The 20,104-nt window shown below is 41.0% G+C and overlaps 1 protein-coding gene across 2 annotated transcripts in view; it reads left to right on the top strand.

The window, feature by feature from the left end:
• The window catches only part of ACSS2 (acyl-CoA synthetase short chain family member 2), a 47,871-nt gene that overhangs the window by 14,138 nt on the left and 13,629 nt on the right, over positions 1–20,104 (top strand). For both annotated transcript variants that reach the window (XM_079946501.1, XM_079946500.1), the window contains exons 3-5: positions 19,303–19,394; positions 19,613–19,716; positions 19,964–20,036. In XM_079946501.1, coding sequence (XP_079802627.1) covers positions 19,303–19,394; positions 19,613–19,716; positions 19,964–20,036 — 269 coding nt within the window. The remainder of the gene's footprint in view (positions 1–19,302; positions 19,395–19,612; positions 19,717–19,963; positions 20,037–20,104) is intronic.

The raw sequence follows: 20,104 nt of genomic DNA, 5'->3' as shown, positions 1-20,104 counted from the left end.
ACAGAGTTCACACAATACCTATCCCATTGTTAGGCAGCTCTGTTACAAAGTTCTTAGATATATTACCTCCGTATAACTTTATTCCCATTCTCTCCTCTTCCCTTGGTCTTAGTTCTCTGCTCTGGGGCCACATAGAATAATCCCATTCTTTTCTCCACAAGACATCCCTTCAGGTATTTGAGGGCAGTATCCCTTTGCCAGGCTGAATGTAGAATTATAGATATCTAAATCTAGAAGATGCCTTGAAGATCATCTAGTTCAGTAATTTTCGATTTTCTAAAAACATTACAATCCTTTTATTCAAATATAATATTATATGTATAGTGATTGACAGGATCTGGTCTATGCTTGGGTTTCAGTAACTACTCCCACAAATTGAGCAAATTGCCTCACCTTTTTAAACCTAAGTTTTCCCATGTGTAAAATGGGAACAATAATAGTTCCTAGGGACTTCCCTGGTGGTGCAATGGTTAAGAATCTGCCTGCCAACGCAGGGGACACGAGTTTGATCCCTGGTCGGGGAAGATCCCACATGCTGCGGAGCAGCTAAGCCTGTGCACCACAACTACTGAGCCTGCGCTCTAGAGCCTGCGAGCCACAACTGCTGAAGCCTGTGCACTGCAAATACTGAGACCACCACCACAACTACTGAAGCCCGTGTGCTGCAACTACTGAAGCTTGCGTGCCTAGAGCCCATGCTCCTCAACAAGAGAAGCCACCGCATGAGAAGCCCGCGCACCCCAACAAAGAGTAGCCCCCTCTCGCCGCAACTAGAGAAAGCCTGCACACAGCAACAAAGACCCAACACAACCAAAAAAATAAAATAACGGTTCCTAGATTGGTGTGAGGAATAATTGGAATAATCTGTGTAAAGGGCTTAGTGCTTGGCAAAGAGTATGTTAGCTATTTTTACCATTATGCCAAAGCCTCATTCCTAAAACAGGAAAAAAGCAGAGCTGATCTGGTTGAAGCATAGATTGGAGGACCAGAGCTACATTCTGTTGGCTTCTTTACCTTGTCACTGTGGTCCCTGTGAGATATATGTGTGGAACCTCCATGGATTTGCAGAACTCAGTTTGAAAACCCCTGACCTAGTCAGTGCTCTTGTTTTATGGATGAGGTAGTCCTGAGTCCACATTCCCAGGTTCCTTGTATGATATAGTTTCTTGAACAACTCCTTCATCATGCATGTTGGTCTCCTGTATACATACTCTAGTTGGCCAATATCATTTATTAAGTACTCTACCTATGGTATGCCCTGGACAGGGAATTACTTACAATCTCCCATAATGCCTAAGAGTTTTCTATTTATTCTAATAATAAACTATGTCTCCTCTGTGTTGTACGTGTATAATTGTTCCCTTGTTTTTTTGAACCTAGGTATGGTTCACAAGAACACTTGGCAGATGAGGAGCTTGAGGCTCAGAGAGTAGAAGTGACTTTGCCAGGTCACATAGCAGTTGTAACTTGTTCTGGACAGAAGAACGCTTACATTCTTTGTTATAGACACTATGCTTCTACTTCACAGACTTAGCTTCTTTGACAATCTGTCACTTATCTAGCCAGTAGTTTACTTAGATGGTTTAGGGCTGGCTTTAGAAATGTTGACTACAATTTATAATGATAATTTATAAGGCTTAACACATTAAAGGGCAAACCTCAAAGAAATAACATCCTTTCCTTAGCTGAGATGTGTTCATTCATCCATTCATTAAACAGTTTTTTTAAACTGAATACTATATATAGTCTGCATACTACCTTGAGAATAGTGGGTGGGAGGCACAGGGCAATAGCAAGGGGACCAGTAAGGGGGCACTGACAACAGTTCAGATAAGATATGATAATGGAGACAACAGTAGAAGCTGTGAAAAGTGGTCAGATTTTTTATTTCTATTTTTTTGGCTGCACTGTGTGACTCATGGGATCTTAGTTCCGTGAGACACCAGGGATTGAACCTGGGCCCTTGTAAGTGAGAGTGTGGAGTCCTAACCACTGGACCACCAGGGAATTCCCCAGATTTTGGAATATTTTGAAGGCAGAGCCAATAGGATTTGCTGATGAACTTGATGTGGGCTATAAGAGAATGGAGTCAAGAAACAAAGGTATTTTTGTCTGAGCACTGGAAAGATGGAATTTCCATTAGTTGAGTTGGAGAAGAAACTGGGAGGAGAAGTTTTGGGGGAGGATCAGAAATTTGTGTTTCATACACAGAGATGTAAAATTGCAATTGTGACAAGTGCTAGGTAGACAATGAAGAATTTCAAGTAGAGATGTGACATATCAGAGTTACATTTTGAAAAGATCACTCTCTTGATCACGTATATATTAGAAAAAACAAAAACCAAAACCCAGAAAGCCTACCTGAGGACCTGCAGGCAGAGGTCCCAACCATTGCTTTATGACCTTCAGCAAGTGATGACACCCTTCTGAGCCTCAGTTTTCTGACCTTTCAAATGGGGATAGCAAATCTTGTTTTGCCAATCTCAAAAAATTGCTACAAGGATTAGCTGAGATGAAAGACAAGAAAACACACTGAAAAGATTTATTACTATGAGGTGGTGCTAATACTCATACATATTACACATGTCTAAGGGCACTGTTAGGCAGAAGGATTCAAGACTGGCAGCCACATATGACTTTTCTATACTTTACAAAATCTCCTTCTTTCCTCTAATGAACTTAACTTCTTTTCTCAAACTTGGCTCCAAATCCACCATTTCTAGGAAGTGTTTCGTAATTGACCACACTTAAGTCATTTCTTTTGCATTCCTTTGGTGATTTCCTACTTCTGCATTTTCTTGTTCTTGATTGCTCTTTCCCAATATTGGCCTGATGTGGTGGGTGGTTTAGATCTCTCCAATTAAAGATTTTAAGTTTATGAGAGTAAGGACTAGCCTCTCATTCCCTTACTTTCCTAATTCGGCAAGCAGTAGGCACTGATCATTGGGTGGCCACTCTGGCAAAGATCGTCCATTTCCAGTCCTCTGTGGATTGGGAGTTTAATAGGTAAAATGTTTTGAGGTGGAGGAAGAGCCTTTAGTCTAGGAACCTCTCTGACTTTTCCTGACCTACAGAATAAAATTTAAACTAAGCATTTGCGGCCCTATATATATGAGCCCTCTCTAGTCTATATTTTGAATCTTTAAAGTTTTGAAACATTCTTAAATTTATAGAAAAGTTACAAGTATAGCTCTTCCTCAGGTACTGGGGTCTGTGCTTAGGTAGAGACAGGAGAGTGGAGCTGACATGCCAGTGGCCTGGTGCTGCGTCTGTAGCAAAGTGTGTGTGACCCCCCCTGAGACCTTTTAAATCCCACTTCAACCAAGAGCTGAAGCTAATCAGCGAATATGGGCTCTGAAGGAACATGAGGTCTGGAGGGTCAACTTTACTCTGGCCAAGAGCCGCTACTGAACGCCTCTATTTGAAAGCAACACCCTGCTGCAGTGACTCGCCTGCATCCAGGTGCTGTACGAGGGCAAGGTAAAGCTGGATTACCTGGGTCTGAAAATCAAGGATATTTTGGAGAGGTCTTCAAGTTTGCCTTGGCCAAGTGTATTCACCATGCCTGAGTGCTGATCTGCCAGCACCATATCAGGGTTTGTAAGCAGGTAGTGAACATGAGTCCTTCATTGTCTGCCAGGACTCCCAGAAGGACTTCTGTCTTTTCCCTCTTCTCGCCTTACCGTGAGGCCTCACAAAGAGGAAGAAATGCCAAGAAGGGCCAGGGTGGGGCTGGAGCTGGCAATAATGAGCAAGTTTAAGTTCCTCCATCCCCTCCGACTGGTGGATTGTCTAATTTTCTAGTCAGATAATAAAACAGGATCAACACTTAAAGAAAAAAAGGCAAGTTGCAAGTACAATACAAATAACTTTTTTCTTGAACCATTTGAGAGTAAGTTGCAGACCCTGAATAGTGTGTATTTCCAACAAGGACTTTCTCCTATATAACCATAATACAACTATCAAAATCAGGAAATCAACACTAATACACCACTATTATCTAATCCTCAGACTCCACTCCACTGAAGTTTTACCAGTTGTCCTAATAATGTCCTTAATGGCAGAAGGATCTAGTTCACAATTACACATGACATGTGGTTGTTATGTCTTTTTAGTCTTTTTTTTTTCTTTTTAGTCTTCTTCAATCTAGAATAGTCCCTTAGTCTTTTCTTGATTTTCATGGCCTTGACATTCTATCTTTTCAATCTTTTTTTAAAATAATTTTTTAATATAATTTTTTAAAAATTTATTTACTTTTATTTTTGTGTTGGGTCTTCGTTGCTGCGCGCGGGCTTTCTCTAGTTGCAGCGAGTGGGGGCTTCTCTTCGTTGCAGTTCGCGGGCTTCTCATTGCGATGGCTTCTCTTTGTTGTAGAGCAGGGGCTCTAGGCACACGGGCTTCAGTAGTTGTGGCACGTGGGCTCAGTAGTTGTGGCTTGCGGGCTCTAGAGCACAGGCTCAGCAGTTGTGGGGCACGGGCTTAGTTGCTCTGCGGCATGTGGGATCTTCCTGGGCCAGGGCTCAAACCCGTGTCCCCTGCATTGGCAGGTGGATACTTAACCACTGCGCCACTGGGGAAGTCTGAGATTTTTAAAAATTTAATGAATTTTTCAGCAGAGACCCCCAAAGAGTTGCCAATTTAAAATTTTATGAAGTAAGGATATTTTTCAAACCACAAATATCAACTTATGTCACTATCACTCAATTAAAAATAACTGCATGAGAATATACATAGCAAAAAGTATAGTCCTTTATATCAAATAAATTTAGCTTTATGAAAAAACACAACTGATAGATGAAAATTCTAGTATTTAGGATTGTTACTGGCCTGTAGACTGGCCTGTGTTTTCCCACTTCTGCATCTAAGCCACCCTTGTTCCTTTCTTCCTGAATTGGTCTGTTCCTTTTCTGGGCCAATCTAAACCTTGCGTATTCTTTAAGAACCATTTGAAATGCTATCTTCTTTGTGAAGCTTTTCCCCGATTCTCCCTTTCCGACTCTCTTTCTTGCTCTCAGGCAGAATGAATAATAAAATCCAGACTTGGAAAGCACATTTAATGAAATATTCCACTCATTTACAGTTGAGGCAACTGAGACCCAGAGAAGTGAAGTAATTTGCAAAAGCTCTCACACTGTGAAAGGTAGTGAAGCTTGACCTATAAGTCTAGTTTTCCTGACTCCTAATCCAGAGCTCTTTCCCTGTCTATTTGTTTCCCTGTTTGTTTCCCTGTCATTGTAGCATTCTTGCCCAGGAATGAGAGAGCTTTAGCTGGGATGTAAGGCTTTGAGAATAGCTCTCATCTAGGGTTCTAAGGTCTGATCTATTTATTAAAAGCCTTATGGTTTTACTGGAGAATCCTTATTTATTTATTTGCCCTGGAATACATAACATAGAGTTGTCCTTGCAGGAAACGTTTCTGTAGCATATCAACACATGCATTTCTGATTGATTTTTTAAATTGAATTGTATACTTTGTATTTTTTTAATTAATTAATTTTTACTTTTGGATGTTTTGGGTCTTTGTTGCTGCACGCGGGCTTTCTCTAGTTGCGGCGAGCAGGGGCTACTCTTCATTGCGGTGCGGGGACTTCTCATTGTGGTTGCTTCTCGTTGCGGAGCACGGGCTCTAGGCACACGGGCTTCAGTAGTTGTGGCACACAGGCTCAGTAGTTGTGGCTCATGGGCTTAGTTGCTCTGCGGCATGTGGGATCTTCCTGGACCAGGGCTTGAACCCATTTCCCCTGCATTGGCAGGCGGATTCTTAACCACTGCGCCACCAGGGAAGTCCTCTTACTGATTTTTGATGAGAGGCTTACTTTTGAAACCAGTGTTTGTTTCTTTTTTGACCATGTTTTTTTTTTTTTTTTTGTGATACTCGGGCCTCTCACTGTTGTGGCCTCTCCCGTTGCGGAGCACAGGCTCCGGACGCGCAGGCTCAGCTGCCATGGCTCACGGGCCCAGCCGCTCTGCCGCACGTGGGATCTTCCTGGACCGGGGCACGAACCCGTGTCCCCTGCATCGGCAGGCGGACTCTCAACCACTGCGCCACCAGGGAAGCCCGCCCTGACCATATTTTAATACATGGAAATCTATCCAAATGAGCAGTCAGACAGGCCTTTTGTTGAACTTTAGTTTCAGCTACTCTTGAGGATTACTATCTTATCTTTTTTATTCTTCTTATTATTATTGAGGCGTAGTTGACTTATATTAGTTTCAAGTGTTCAAACTACAATATTGTAGTTTGATATTTTTATGGATTATACTCCAAATAAAGTTATTAAAATATTGACTGTATTCCCTGTGCTGAACATTACATCCTTGTACCTTATTTATTTTATATCTAGTAGTTTGTACCTCTTAATCCCCTTCACATATTTTGCTCCTCTCCTCACCCCTTTCCCCCCAAGGTAACACTAGTTTGTTCTCTGCATGTGTGAGTCTGTTTCTGTTTTGTCTTATATGACATCCAAACTGACAGAAACCTAATTTTTTTGTATGGACAGCTGTGCTCCACAGACAATCCATTAGCTTCTAGCAGCAGAGTTGTTGTTGTTGTTGTTGTTAGATTCTTTTTTCCTTTGACTTTTATTATTTTAGGTCTTACATTTAGGTCCTTGATCCATTTTGAGTTAATTTTCATATATGCCAGGTAAATGCAACTTATGGTCAGGTAAGGGTTCAACTTATGGATAGTCATGCTCCATGGACAATCCATTAGCTTCTAACAGCAGGTTTAAAAAAAACTAATTTTGTAGATATTTATAGAAATTTGTCAGGCACTGTACAAAGTACAAAGAATGTAGCAATAAGCATGAGAAATCTGGTCCTTGTCCTCACGGAGCTCACAATCTGATGGGGGCAAGATTTTTACTTGTGAGCCAGAATTTTATTTAGGAAGGAAATGTTGGGGATAATGTGTTTTTCCTTATTTCCAGGGGGAGTGGGAACATGTCTCTAGGAGCAAATGGGTGTACAAGTGCTCCTGTGACACTTGAGCATTGATTGCCAAGGATTGTGAATATAGACATATGTGGGTTCCCTTGCCTGAGGTTTTGGATCTTTCAAAATCTTCAGAATACTGAAGAGGTCTTGGTGGGTATGGTCTTGACCATAGGCTAAAGCTCAGAGTGGATGGGAGTCTTCTCAGCTTCTTTACAGTACTCCTGGAGATTCTTAGGAGAGAGTCTTCTCCATGTTCATTTAGGTATAATCCAAATTGGTATAGTGGAACAAACACTAGCCTGGAAGTCAGAAACCTGGAACCTAGTTACAGATTTCTCCTGAATTCTCCTTGTGTGGCCTTGGCAATCCGTGTCCTCTGGATTTCTTGTATCTTTAAAACAGGGATAATAATACATGTTCTACCTACTGCAAAAGTAGCTGTGAAGATCAGGTGAGGGAACTGTACTCGTGTGATGAATTAGCTGGATTCTTATTTGATGTACACAAAAACCAGCGAGGCAGGCATACAGGTTTCATTATTTTAATTTATTTGTTATCTACCTCAGCTAAGTTTGTTCTTTTTTTTTTCCCAAGTATAATCTCATTTCTCTGAAACTGATTTTTAAGACCCATTCTCCTGCCTCTGAAAGGAAGAAATGATAATCAAGGAGTCTAAGATACATTAGTGATTATCCCCCTCTTCTTGACTCCTTCCTCCCATCTCATACTTTACAGAGAAGAAAACAGAGGCTCAGAAAAGAGGGGAAATTTTGTGCAAATTCATACATTGAATTAGGGGTAAACAATAATCTAGGTCTGGTGACTCCAAATAATTACCTGAGGATCTTGTTAATAATCGAGATCCCTGGACCCCACCCAGCCTATTGAATCAGAATTTTCAGAGGGTAAGACTTCTGACTTGTATTTTTAAAACCTCCTCAGATGTTTCTGATGTGGTGGGCAGTGGCAGGGTGTCTTTGAAAAATAATTAGTTAGATTAGTAATCTAATGCCTAAAAGAATTTTGAAAAATTATGTAGCTCTTCACACATTTTAAAGTTCACATTTAAACATTTTATTGTAATATTAAATAATTGCAAAGAATTTAATTTCCAATGTGTTTTTTATTGTATACATGTATATATTTTATATACCTTTTTCAAAATCTTGAAACTGCAAATTTAGCTCATATAATTTACAGAAAATGTTTATCTAATTACCTAATTTGAACAGCCAGTTCTCACTGTCAACATAGCCAAATCAGATTTACTTTGTTAGAAAATGCCTAACTTCTTTTTCAGTTAAAGCAGTTATGCTAATATATGACCTGTGATAACTATTTAACTTCTGAATTATAATTCTAGGAGAAATAAGGCAAGTAGACTTGCCATGAGTTTGTCAATTAAGATGTTACTCCTTTCAATATTGATTTCTTATGGAAGCTCTCTGATTTGCTTTCTTGGGGCTCTCCCTCTGAAGTTATGCATTTTCAAACTGCCCCTTTGTTTGGCACTCTGGAGGGTTTTTTTTAACCTCAGCATTGTATTGGCATAATAAGGTTTGGGATAAGAGAGAGAGATGGCATTGTTTTATAAAGTGGGAGAAAGAAAGTGGGAAAGGAGAGCCAACTTAGATCAATGTTAGGAAAGATTACATATGAAAATTGAGTCTCTGGACACTTATTCTCTTAAAACTTTTCCTGCTCAGGTACATACAGGAATAGAGTACTCTAGCTTGAAAACTACTGATTTAAACTATGATATCTACCTAAATAACAAAGAACCATTGAAGTGAATATTTTTGCATGTGTCTGTTATACTTGAGAGACTTGATGTACATGTAGTATGTTGTTCCTGGCTGTTCTTCCCACTTTCTTTTTCTAACCCAGGCATATTCCTGTTTAAGGCAGCATTCCAAATGCTGTGATAATAAAGGAGCTAAGAGAGCTGCCCTCATTCACTTGTTTTGAGGAAGGCTAGCATAGTTGTTCCATCCAGGAACAACTGGGTGGTAGGAATGAATGTGTATGATTTCCCTCCTGTAAGCAGGCATGTAGGCAGTGGGAAAAGGGTTAACTTCTATACTGGCCCAGGTCTGCCTTCTCAACAGAGAAGACATGTGGAATCCAACTGTCACCAAAGCCACTTTGGGCAGGGGGAACAGGCACAAGGTCTCTGGAGCAAAGCCTGAAAATAGCTGGCAGGAGAACAGGGTGTAATTATAGCTCAAACTGCGAAGCATGTGTCTCACAACCTGAACTGCACATCCAAGGGCTTCTTCCAGTCTCTTCCATGGCATAGAGTCCAGAACTGAGCCCACTGTAGGGGCTCAAGAAACTCTTCTTGATATGTTTCCAAATCCCATTCCATAAGTTTTAAATATTTTTCCTCTGTGTCTGTTTCCCGCTGCCTGTTTAGCATCTGTCTTCTTCATTTGTATCCTCTATTATCCCCTCTTTCCTTCCATGTTTTCTCACTCTGATCAGCCTAGATCTGGCTGATCATGTGAGCAGAGTTTATTTGTTCATATTTTTATCCATTCATTTCACAATTATGTATTAAGTGCCCACTGCGTGTCAAACTTTGTTTGCTAGGCACTGAGGAGGAAACAGATAAAATGATGTCCTGCCTGCCTTTAAGGAACTCACAATCCAGTGAGGGAAACAGGTGTATACATATGACTATAATGTTAAAAATAAAACAAATAAGTAGCAAGTCTTTAGGCAAATAGAAAGAGACAGTATGAATGAATGAACAGTGTGAATGAATAGTGCTAAGTGCTAATAATGCTAATAGTGCTAAGGTTCAATCTTTCAGGAAAGGAAGATTTGTATAGATGTCTGCTTTTTTTCCCAAATCTGTGTGCTTTTTGCAGTTCTAATCAAAACCACAGTAAGTTCAAAAATTTCTCAGATATAATTCATAGCATATAGTTTACCCATTTAAAGTACAATTCAGTGACTTTTGGCATATTCAAAGAGTTGTGTAACCATCATCGCAATCAATTTTAGAACATTTTCACCACTGCAAAAAGAAACCCCATACTCATTAACAATCACTCTTCATTTTCTTCCAACTTTCCTTGCCTCAGCCCTAGGCAACCACTAATCTACTTTTTGTCTCTATGGCTTTCGCTCTTCTGCACATTTCACATGAATAGAATCATACAGTATGTGGTCTTTTGTGTCTAGCTTCTTTCACTTAGCATAATCTTGTCAAGGTTCATCCATGTTGTAGCATGTATCAGTACTTCATTACTTTTTATGCAGAATAATACTCCATTGTATGGACATACCATATTTTATTTATCCATTCTTTAGTTGATGTATATTTGGATTGTTTTTACTTTTTGATATCTTGAATAATGCTGCTACGAACTTTGTGAACAAGGTTTTGTATGGATGTATGTTTTCAATTCTCTTGGGTGATCATAGCTGTACTAAAATCCACATTTGGTGGACTTTAACCCCACAGTTCTCAGGACTCCTACACTTTGATTTTCTTCTTTATGCTAATTCTGGTTTTGGAAACAACATTGCCCTTTTGGAGGCCATGTCATTTAGCAGGAGAATGCCCTGAACTAGAGACATAGACTCTAGAGCTAGCCACGGGTGACTGTTAATATTTAAAATAGATTAAATTAAATTAAAATTCAGTTCCTCCACCACATTTCAAGTGTTCAATAGCTATATGTGGCTTGTGGCTACCATATTGGATAGCTCTGCTTTAGAATAATGCTGCTACTAATGTGCTAAGTAACCTCGAGGCCATAGCTTCCCATCTGTGCAATAGGTTTCTCATCTGTAAATAAGGGTGGTGAACATCAAAAGCCCTATCCTCCTCTGGCATTCTAAGTGATTTAGGATTCAGTCTTTGGTATTTGCCTCCTCCCACCTCCTCCTCCAGCCTTTTTCCCTGTTCATCCAGGAGTACCCAGAGGGAACATTAAGCTGCTAATTGGTCAAGTTATGTTGCTCCCACTCCCTGCTCCCTTGGTGAAAGGGAAAGTGACTTGAGGGTATACTTATATCTAAGTGCTTCACATTTGTGCAGTGCTTTATGGATCATAGAACACATTATTTCTTAATTTTACAGAATCAAAGAATCTCAAAGTTCAAAGGGCCTTAAAGGTCATCTCAAACTTCACTGAACATGAATCACATGGTTGCTTATAAAATGAAAATTCCAAGGACCCCACTCCCTCAAGAATGATCAAGTAGATGTCAGGGTCTCCCTGGTCCAACCTGCACACTCCTATGCTTCTGGACAGCTCTGACATTTAGAAAGGCTTTCCTTATATTGAACTCTCCCAATTGACATAGCTCTTCCATTTATAATTACAAAATGCTAGTCTGCTTCTTTCCCATAATTATCCTTCAGGTTCATTCATTCATTCAGCAAGTATTTATTGAGCATCTGCTATATACAGGGTTCCTTGCAAGGTACGGGGGATTCAGCAGTGAACAAGACTAACATGGTCTCTGCCTTCAGGAAGCTTACAGTCTAGTAGGGGAGACAGACAATTAGCAAAAAAAAAAAAGTAAATAAGTAAATAAAATAATTACAGCTTGAGAAAAATGCTACGAAAAAAATACACAGTTTTGTGATGAAGAATAACAGGAAGGACTAATGCTACTTGGGGTGGTCATGGAAAAGCCTCACTAGGAAGTGACAGTTAAACTGAGATCTGAAACATGAGGTAGAGAAAACCATTCAAAGAGTTCAAGGAAGATAGGAAAAGAACATGGCATGTTCTGTCGGTCAGAAGGCTAATGTGTTTGGAGTCTATTAAGCAGAATGGGACAATGACATAAGATGAGTTGGAGAAGATACAAGGCATAGTAAAGTTTGGATTTTCTTCTACATGCAATGGAAGCCACTAAAGGGTTTTAAGCAGGAGGTGCTGTAGTCTGGTTTGTGTTTATAATAGGTCATTTTGGTTTATGTATGGATTGGAAGGGGGCAAGAGTGAAGTGGAAGACCAGTTTGAGGCCATTGTGGTCATCCAGGCAAGAGATGAAGGTGGCTTCTGCTAGGGTGGAGGCAACAGAGATACAGATATTTGAGACTTACTATCATGCCTCTCAGTATCTTCTCACCTCCAGGCTAAACAGATCAGTCCAGTCTTCCTCTTATAACAGGTTTGACTACTCTCATCAGGATGTTTCTCCTCTGGAAGACCTAACCCACTAGGTTAGATCCTGCCATCTGATGCTTCTGTGAAGAACCCAGTTTTCCCCACCTATTTTTTTCCTCAGCTCTTTCCTCCTATCTTGTGCCTTACTTTTCTGCTAGTCTAGGGAACTAAAATCTCCAATCTAATGACTATCCTTCTCATATTAAGAGGAGAGCTCTAGTCTTCCCTGTCATTAATCAATTATAGGTTTTTCAATGATTTGACCACGAACCTTAAGTACTTACTGTGCCTACTGCGCACAGAGGAGACAGAAACGAAGACATGATCCCTGCCCTCCAAGAACCCAGGGTATAAGGGGAAAGATAAGGCCCCAATAAATGCAATACAAGGTAAACCAATAGATCACAAGGAAAGTGAGATAAAGGAACTTGGAAGGAAGAAAGAACTTTCAGCTTTGAGGTAGGTGGGGGAAAAGAGAAACTAGGGAAGACTTCGTGGAAGATGTTACCTTGGAGCACCTGGGGCTGCGGGATGGACAAGATGCCCTTTTATATGGAGTGGTCAAGGATGGCCTCACTGAGAAGCCAACATTTGAGCAATAACTCAAAAATAGGGAATAAGTCATGTGGCTATCTGGGGGAAGAATGCTCAAGTAGAGGGCAAAAGTTCTGAGGCAAAGTGTGCTTGGTGTTCTTGCCAAACAGTGTGGAGGCTGTGTGGCTGGAACAGAGAGAGAGGGAGAGGAAGAGAGAATGGGAGTACTTGAGGACAAAGAGGTAATGAGGGAATAGACCATGTAGGAACTAGCAGGCCAGTGTGAGGACTTGCATTTTGAGCAGAGGAATGACATGATCTGACTAATGGTGATTTTTGGACTATGATAGTAGAAGTAGATGTGAAGGGAAGTAGTCTAATTCTACATATATTTTCAATCAGTAGTGGACTACAGTAAAATTTGGAGAGTATAAGGGTAAGGTAGTTGCAGAAGTTTTCCTGGAAGAAAAATATGAGAAGATTATATACTTTGAGTTGTTCCATACCATATGGCCTCCAGGTGAGAGGGAAGTAGTTGGGTCTACAGCAAGTGTTCCCAATCTGTAGCCCATCAGCTAAATCTCTCATTAATAGTTTTGTTTGACTACAGTGTTTAAAACTTTTAAAAATTAATTGTCATAAAATAGATAACTAATGAGGACCTGCTGTATAGCACAGGGAACTCTACTCAGTGCTCTATGGTGACCTAAATGGGAAGGAAATCGAAAAAAGAGGGGATATATGTATATGTATAACTGATTCACTTTGCTGTACTGAAGAAACTAACACAACATTGTAAAGCAACTATACTCCAATAAAAATTAATTAAAAAAAAATTAATTGTCAACACTTAAAAATTTAGAAACAGGTTTCAGGCCTCTTTGAAAAACTGAAAAAATTGGCAACATTGAGACCTTATTCCCAGAGGGCAAAGTTAATAGACACTAAGTTTAAGTACTAGATGCCTCTTCTTGCCAGAGCATGTATTCTCCAGTTTTCCAGTCCCTGCCTCTCCCTATTGGCCCCCCAAAACTAAGTGTCATTGCATATATGCTGCTATTTTCTTTTTTGGATATATTAAAAGGTTTTATTTACTTATGATTCAAATTTTAAAATTATGAAACATTCCAAACATATAATTTTCTACACTTGACACATATTGATATTTCACCTAGGCTTTTTTTAATTGAAGTATAATTTACTTACAATATTATATTGGTTTCAGGTGTATAACATAGTGATTCGATAGTTTTATACATTACAAAAATGATCACCACAATAAGTCTAGCTACCATCTGTCACCATACAAAGTTATAGTATTATTGACTATATTCCCTATGCTGTACATTACATCCCCAAGACTTTTTTATTTTATAACTGGAAGTTTGTACCTCTTAAGCTCCTTTGCCTGTTTCACCCATCCTTCCCCCCTGCCCAGCACCCCCCAGCAGCCTTTAGTTTTTTCTCTGTATCTATGAATCTGTTTCTGTTTCATTATGTTTGTTTATTTTGTTTTTAGAGTCCACATATAAGTGAAATCATATGGTATTTGTCTTTCTCTGTTTGACTTACTTCATTTAGCATAATACCCTCTAGGTCCATCCATGTTATCACAAATGGTGAAATTTCGTTCTTTTTTTTTTCCAAATATTTCTCCCATTCTGTGGGTTGTCTTTTCACTTTCTTTTTTTTTAATTAATTAAATTAATTTATCTATTTATTTTTGGCTGCATTGGGTCTTCGTTGCTGCACGCAGGCTTTCTCTAGCTGCGGCGAGCGGGGGCTACTCTTCGATGCGGTGCGCAGGCTTCTCATCGCAGTGGCTTCTCGTTGTGGAGCACGGGCTCTAGGTGTGCGGGCTTCAGTAGTTGTGGCACATGGGCTCAGTAGTTGTGGCTCACGGGCTCTAGAACGCAGGCTCAGTAGTTGTGGCGCACAGGCTTAGTTGCTCCGTGGCATGTGGGATCTTCCTGGACCAGGGCTCAAACCCATGTTCCCTGCATTGGCAGGCGGATTCTTAACCACTGCCCCACCAGGGAAGCCCCTGAACCCTATTGATTTTTTTTTTTCCAAGAAATTTTAGATATTAATTCTATCTTTTTTTTTAATTAATTAATTTATTTAGACTAGGGTCTTCGTTTGGGGTCTTCGTTTCTGTGCGAGGGCTTTCTCTAGTTGCGGCAAGTGGGGGCCACTCTTCATCACGGTGCACGGGCCTTTCACTATCGCAGCCTCTCTTGTTGCGGAGCACAGGCTCCAGACGCGCAGGCTCAGTAGTTGTGGCTCACGGGACTAGTTGCTCTGCGGCATGTGGGATCTTCCCAGACCAGGACTCGAACCCATGTCCCTTGCATTGGCCGGCAGACTCTCAACCACTGCACCACCAGGGAAGCCCCCCCTATTGATTTTTGAGTTTGCAGCTCCTAGTGTAGAAAAAAGAGGCCTGGACCCTGAGTCCTGGTCCCTGATCTGCCACAAACTATTGTACAATGTGACCTTGAGCACAGCAAATGGACTCTTTGGATTTCTTTGGAGTTAGGAGACTAAATTGGATGTTCTTTTATTTTTTTAACATCTTTATTGGAGTATCATTGCTTTACAATGTTGTGTTAGTTTCTGCTGTATAACAAAGTGAATCAGCTATATGTATACATATATCCCCATATCCCCTCCCTCTTGCGTCTCCCTCCCACCCTTCCTATTCCACGCCTCTAGGTGGTCACAAAGCAAAAATCTGTTAACATCCTAGAGGGCTGAGACTAGTACTTTGTCCCCTCCCCTCTCCCAACCAGCCAGGGGCCCTAGCTGGGTGTGTATGTCAGAGAAAGAAGACACTGGAAGGAGTAAGGTGCCTATATCAATAATGTATAACTTAAGCCCAGGGCCAGGGAGAGGGATGTACACTCTGTGTGTGTAACTGGAAGTGGGCTCAAGTAAGCTGTTCTTGTATAGGTTTGTGCTTATATATTCCTGGGCACCTTCTATGTACCAGGCTCTATTCTAAGTGCTAGGGATGTAGCAATGAACAAAACAGACAAGGTTTTTGTTTTCATGGAGTTTATATTCCAGTGAAAGATGCAGATAATATACAAGTGAATAAAATACATGAGATAATTTCAAGTAATAGAAAGTTCCATGAAGAAAATGAAACAGAATAATGTGATAGAGAGTTTCTGGTGGGGCAAGCTGTACACATACGTGGGTATATAAATGTGTGGTACATACATACACTTGCCAAGGTCCATATGCTTATGCTATTTGTGCCTATGTGTGCAAATGAGCAGCTTGTATTTCTACAGTGTTTTTTTTCTTTTTTTCTTTTCTCTTTTTTTTTTTGCGGTATGCGCGCCTCTCACTGTTGTGGCCTCTCCCGTTGCGGAGCACAGGCTCTGGACGTGCAGGCTCAGCGGCCATGGCTCACGGGCCCAGCCGCTCCACGGCATGTGGGATCTTCCCGGACCAGGGCACGAACCTGTGTCCCCTGCATCAGCAGGCAGACTCTCAACCACTGCGCCACCAGGGAAGCCCTACAGTGTTTTTATATTAGTATATATGATTTTATGTATGTGAATGCATACAGGTCAGCTAGTTTGCATGGGTGTGTTGTATATGTTGGCATTTAGCTGTAACTAGAGATGTTCTGGTGTGCCACTCGTCAGTGAGCCAGTTTTGGAAATGGCTTTTTCGCATCTGGCCTTCAGGGCCATTTGCCAGCTTCCTCTCTCCCCGTTCCTTCCCACTTTAGATAGCTCTCTGTGCTTGTCTCCTCTCAGCCCTAGGAGGGCTAAGCCAAGGAGAGGATAGTAACTAACTCATCTAGCCAGGAACTGGAAAGAAGCTGATAATCTTCTGTGAAATCTCCAAAGGCCTAGCTTCCCTGCTAGTCGCTGTCCTTCACAGCATGAGGAGAAAGAGTCCTGACTTGAAATCAGAAGACCTGAGGATCTATTCTTGGCTCTGCCACCTATTATTGTGTGACCTGGACCAAGTTACTACATCTCTCTGAGTTTCAGTTACCTCCTTCATAAGTACCCTGGGTAGTAAGGAAGAGGGAAAAAAATGACCTTTATGGGGGGGCTACGTGGTGCTGGAGCCTGAAGGAAGGCATTCTGAGCAGGGGCAATGGCATGATTAAGAGTGTGGACGTGGGACTTTGTGTATAAGGGAAGCCAGGCGGAACCTACTTAGAATAAAATTCAGACTTCTTACCATGCCTACAAGGCTCTATGTGATCGGGCTGCTGCCTACCTCTGATTCTTACCCCGCTTCTTGCTCACTATGCTCCAGCCATACTGGCTTCCTTTCTGTTCTTTGAATAGGCCAAGCTCTTTACCACCTCAGTGCCTTTCCAAATTTTGATGTTCTCTTTGCCCAGGATCCTCTTCCCAAGACCTTACATAGTTGCCTACTTTTCATTACTTGGGTCTTAGCTCAAATATTATCTCTCCAGAGAGAGGCCTTTGGGGGCTTCCCTGGTGGCGCAGTGGTTGAGAGTCCGCCTGCCGATGCAGGGGACACGGGTTTGTGCCCCTGTCTGGGAAGATCCCACATGCCGCGGAGCGGCTGGGCCCATGAGCCATGGCCGCTGAGCCTGCGCATCCGGAGCCTGTGCTCCGCAACAGGAGAGGCCACGACAGTGAGAGGCCCGCGTAAGGCCAAAAAAAAAAAAAAAAAAAAAAAGAGAGAGGCCTTCCCTCACCATCTTACTTAAAGTAGCTATCCTCTAATATTTATGAATATTTGAAATGTACATATCCTTTGACTCAACGATTTCAGTTCTACTAATTCATCCTACAGGTATATTTTCAAGTGAGTAAATGACATATTAAAAAAGATATTCACTGAAATATTTATTTGTTAAATATAAATTATGGCATACATAAACAGTGGAACATTATGCAGATGACAAAGAAAATGAAATAGCACTGTAAGTCTTAATGGAAAATAATGTCAAGATATATTGTTAAATTTCAAAATAAAGCGAGATGATCAAGCTCTATACTTAAGATTTGTGCAGTTTATTGGATGTGTATTATATTTAATAAAAAACAAGATACAGAGTAGTGTGTATTGTATGCCATCATTTGTATAGAAAAAAGAGAATACATAAACATAAATGCATGTATATATGCTTGTCTAATAGGCCTGTCCTATCGTTGAAGCAGCTTTTTCCCACATCCCCATTCCATGCTTGGTTGGGGACTGTGAAGTACTTATTTCTCTTCTGAACAGGATTAAAATTCAGTTTTTTAAATTCATTTTTAAAATTTCCATCTTCAACGATATCCCAAGGACCTTATGAAAGATGCTAACGGTGTAGCCTTCTTCCAAAGAGATTTCTTGGTTACTCCTCACTAGTTCAGTTGCCCTATACCCTTCATCTTACTAGGAGTGGCCCTGTCTGCATACTGACTATTTCTGGAAAGTTACACAACATAGTAGTTACAATGGTTGCCAGGAGGCAGGGTGATTGGAGGTTAGGGGTGGGAGGGACACTTCTCATTACATATCTTTTTATGCAGTATGATTTGTATGTATTACTTATTTGAAAATCATAAAATTGAAAAATAATACTGAGGGGAATATTCTTATAGTTAAATCTTTGCATACAGTCTGAAAGTTCCTTAAGATGTCTTTTTGAAAATTATTTCTCAGTCATTATTATGTCATTCTTTATATTCTTCATAATGCTTATCATAATCTGAAATTATCTTGGTTATATTTTTTACTTGTGTATTTCCTGCACTATCATTGGAATATAAGCTCCATGTTGTCAGGGATCTTGCTTATCTTGTTCATCAGTGCCTTATTTCTATACATATATATAGCACATAGGAGTTGAATAAGCAAATGAATAAATGAAAGAATGACTGAAAGAAACCAGGCTGAAGCCTAGACAGGAGTAGGAGGCAAGGCTGAGGAGGTAGAAATCAGCTGATAGAGGGTAGTGAGTCTTAACTTTAAATGTGCATCAGAATTACCTACTGATTCTTTTTTTTTAAAATTCTTTTTCGAGTATAGTTGATTTACAATGTTGTGTTAGTTTCAGGTGTACAGCAAAGTGAATCTGTTATACATATACACATATCCACTCTTTTTTAGATTCTTTTCCCATGTAGGCCATTACAGAGTACTGAGTAGAGTTCCCTGTGCTATACAGTAGGTCCTTATTAGTTATCTATTTTATATATAACCTACTGATTATTTATACCAGCTTGTAGTAAAGAAGCAGATTCTTGGACGTTGTGATTGTGATTCTAAGTTTGGGCTCAGGAATCTACATTTTAACAAGTTCCCTAGGTGACTTGGGTACAAGTGATCTGGAGACCCCACTTGAGTAACACCAGTGCAGTGTTGACATCACTTTCAGGAAGAATCACATCCATGATATAAGTTCTCCTTAATACATGCCTAGGATGGAAGAGAGAAAACCATCATCCCATTTTATCAAATTAAATGAGGTTCAGAGATGGCAGTGCATTTTCCTGTGACACACAGCTTGTGAATAAAGTACACCTTGTAAAGTCAATGTATCTGACCAGTCAGCTCAAGGTGTGGTGGCAGATGGCTCACCCTCATGGGACATTCCCAGGCCTTGGTGTTACTGAATGGATTTTATGACTGTTCCTATTTTTTTGTTTGGGGAAGAGGTCATACTCCCTAATGACTGGCTCTTTCTGATGTATCTCAGGGAGGGCAATGAGCCAGAGGAGACCACCCAGATCACATACCGTGAGCTTCTGGTCCAAGTGTGTCATTTCAGCAATGTTCTCCGAAAACAGGGTGAGTGTGGGGATATGGGGAAAGGACTGGAAAGCCCAGCCTTGGGGTATCTGAGGACTTGGGGGAAGTAGACAAGGAATAGAAGGAATCTGGTAACGGAGGAACCGAAAAGGTCAGCTGTGGGGGCGGGGGTGTGACAGTGGGTAACTGGATGAGAGGGAGTACGTAGCAGCAGGTGGGGTCCACCATGGTCCATGGTCTGTGTCCTTTACCTGCAGGCATTTGCAAGGGCGACCGAGTGGCCATCTACATGCCCATGATACCGGAGCTCGTGGTGGCCATGCTGGCATGTGCCCGCCTTGGGGCTCTGCACTCCATTGTGGTAGGAATTTGGGCTGGAAAAAGGGGCCTGGTGGGGGATAGGGCTCAGGAGAAGTAGGTTGGGCCTGGATGATGGAGGGTCTTAAGAACCAGACTAAGGAGTTTAGAATGTCATAGCTTCCTTATCAGTTATCCAGTTTCTTCTATGACCTTGGCTTAGAGACCCTGAAGGTTTTATAAGTGACTCCTTTCCTTGTTCACTTGATCCCTGGGTCGCCCTCTCCTTCAGTCTTTCTTCCCTTCCCTAGTTTGCGGGCTTCTCTTCAGAGTCTCTCTGTGAACGGATCCTGGATTCCAGCTGCAGCCTTCTCATCACTACAGGTGACTACTTCTCTCACCCCTTCTCCAAAACCCCCCACACCCAAAGTCTTGGTCTTCAGTCAGCTAGT

The sequence above is a fragment of the Stenella coeruleoalba genome (genome assembly GCF_951394435.1).
Source record: "Stenella coeruleoalba genome assembly, chromosome: 15".
Classification (NCBI taxonomy): Eukaryota; Metazoa; Chordata; class Mammalia; order Artiodactyla; family Delphinidae; genus Stenella; species Stenella coeruleoalba.
The sequence above is the reverse complement of the archived record's forward strand: the minus strand, read 5'-3'. Positions and strand labels throughout refer to the sequence as shown.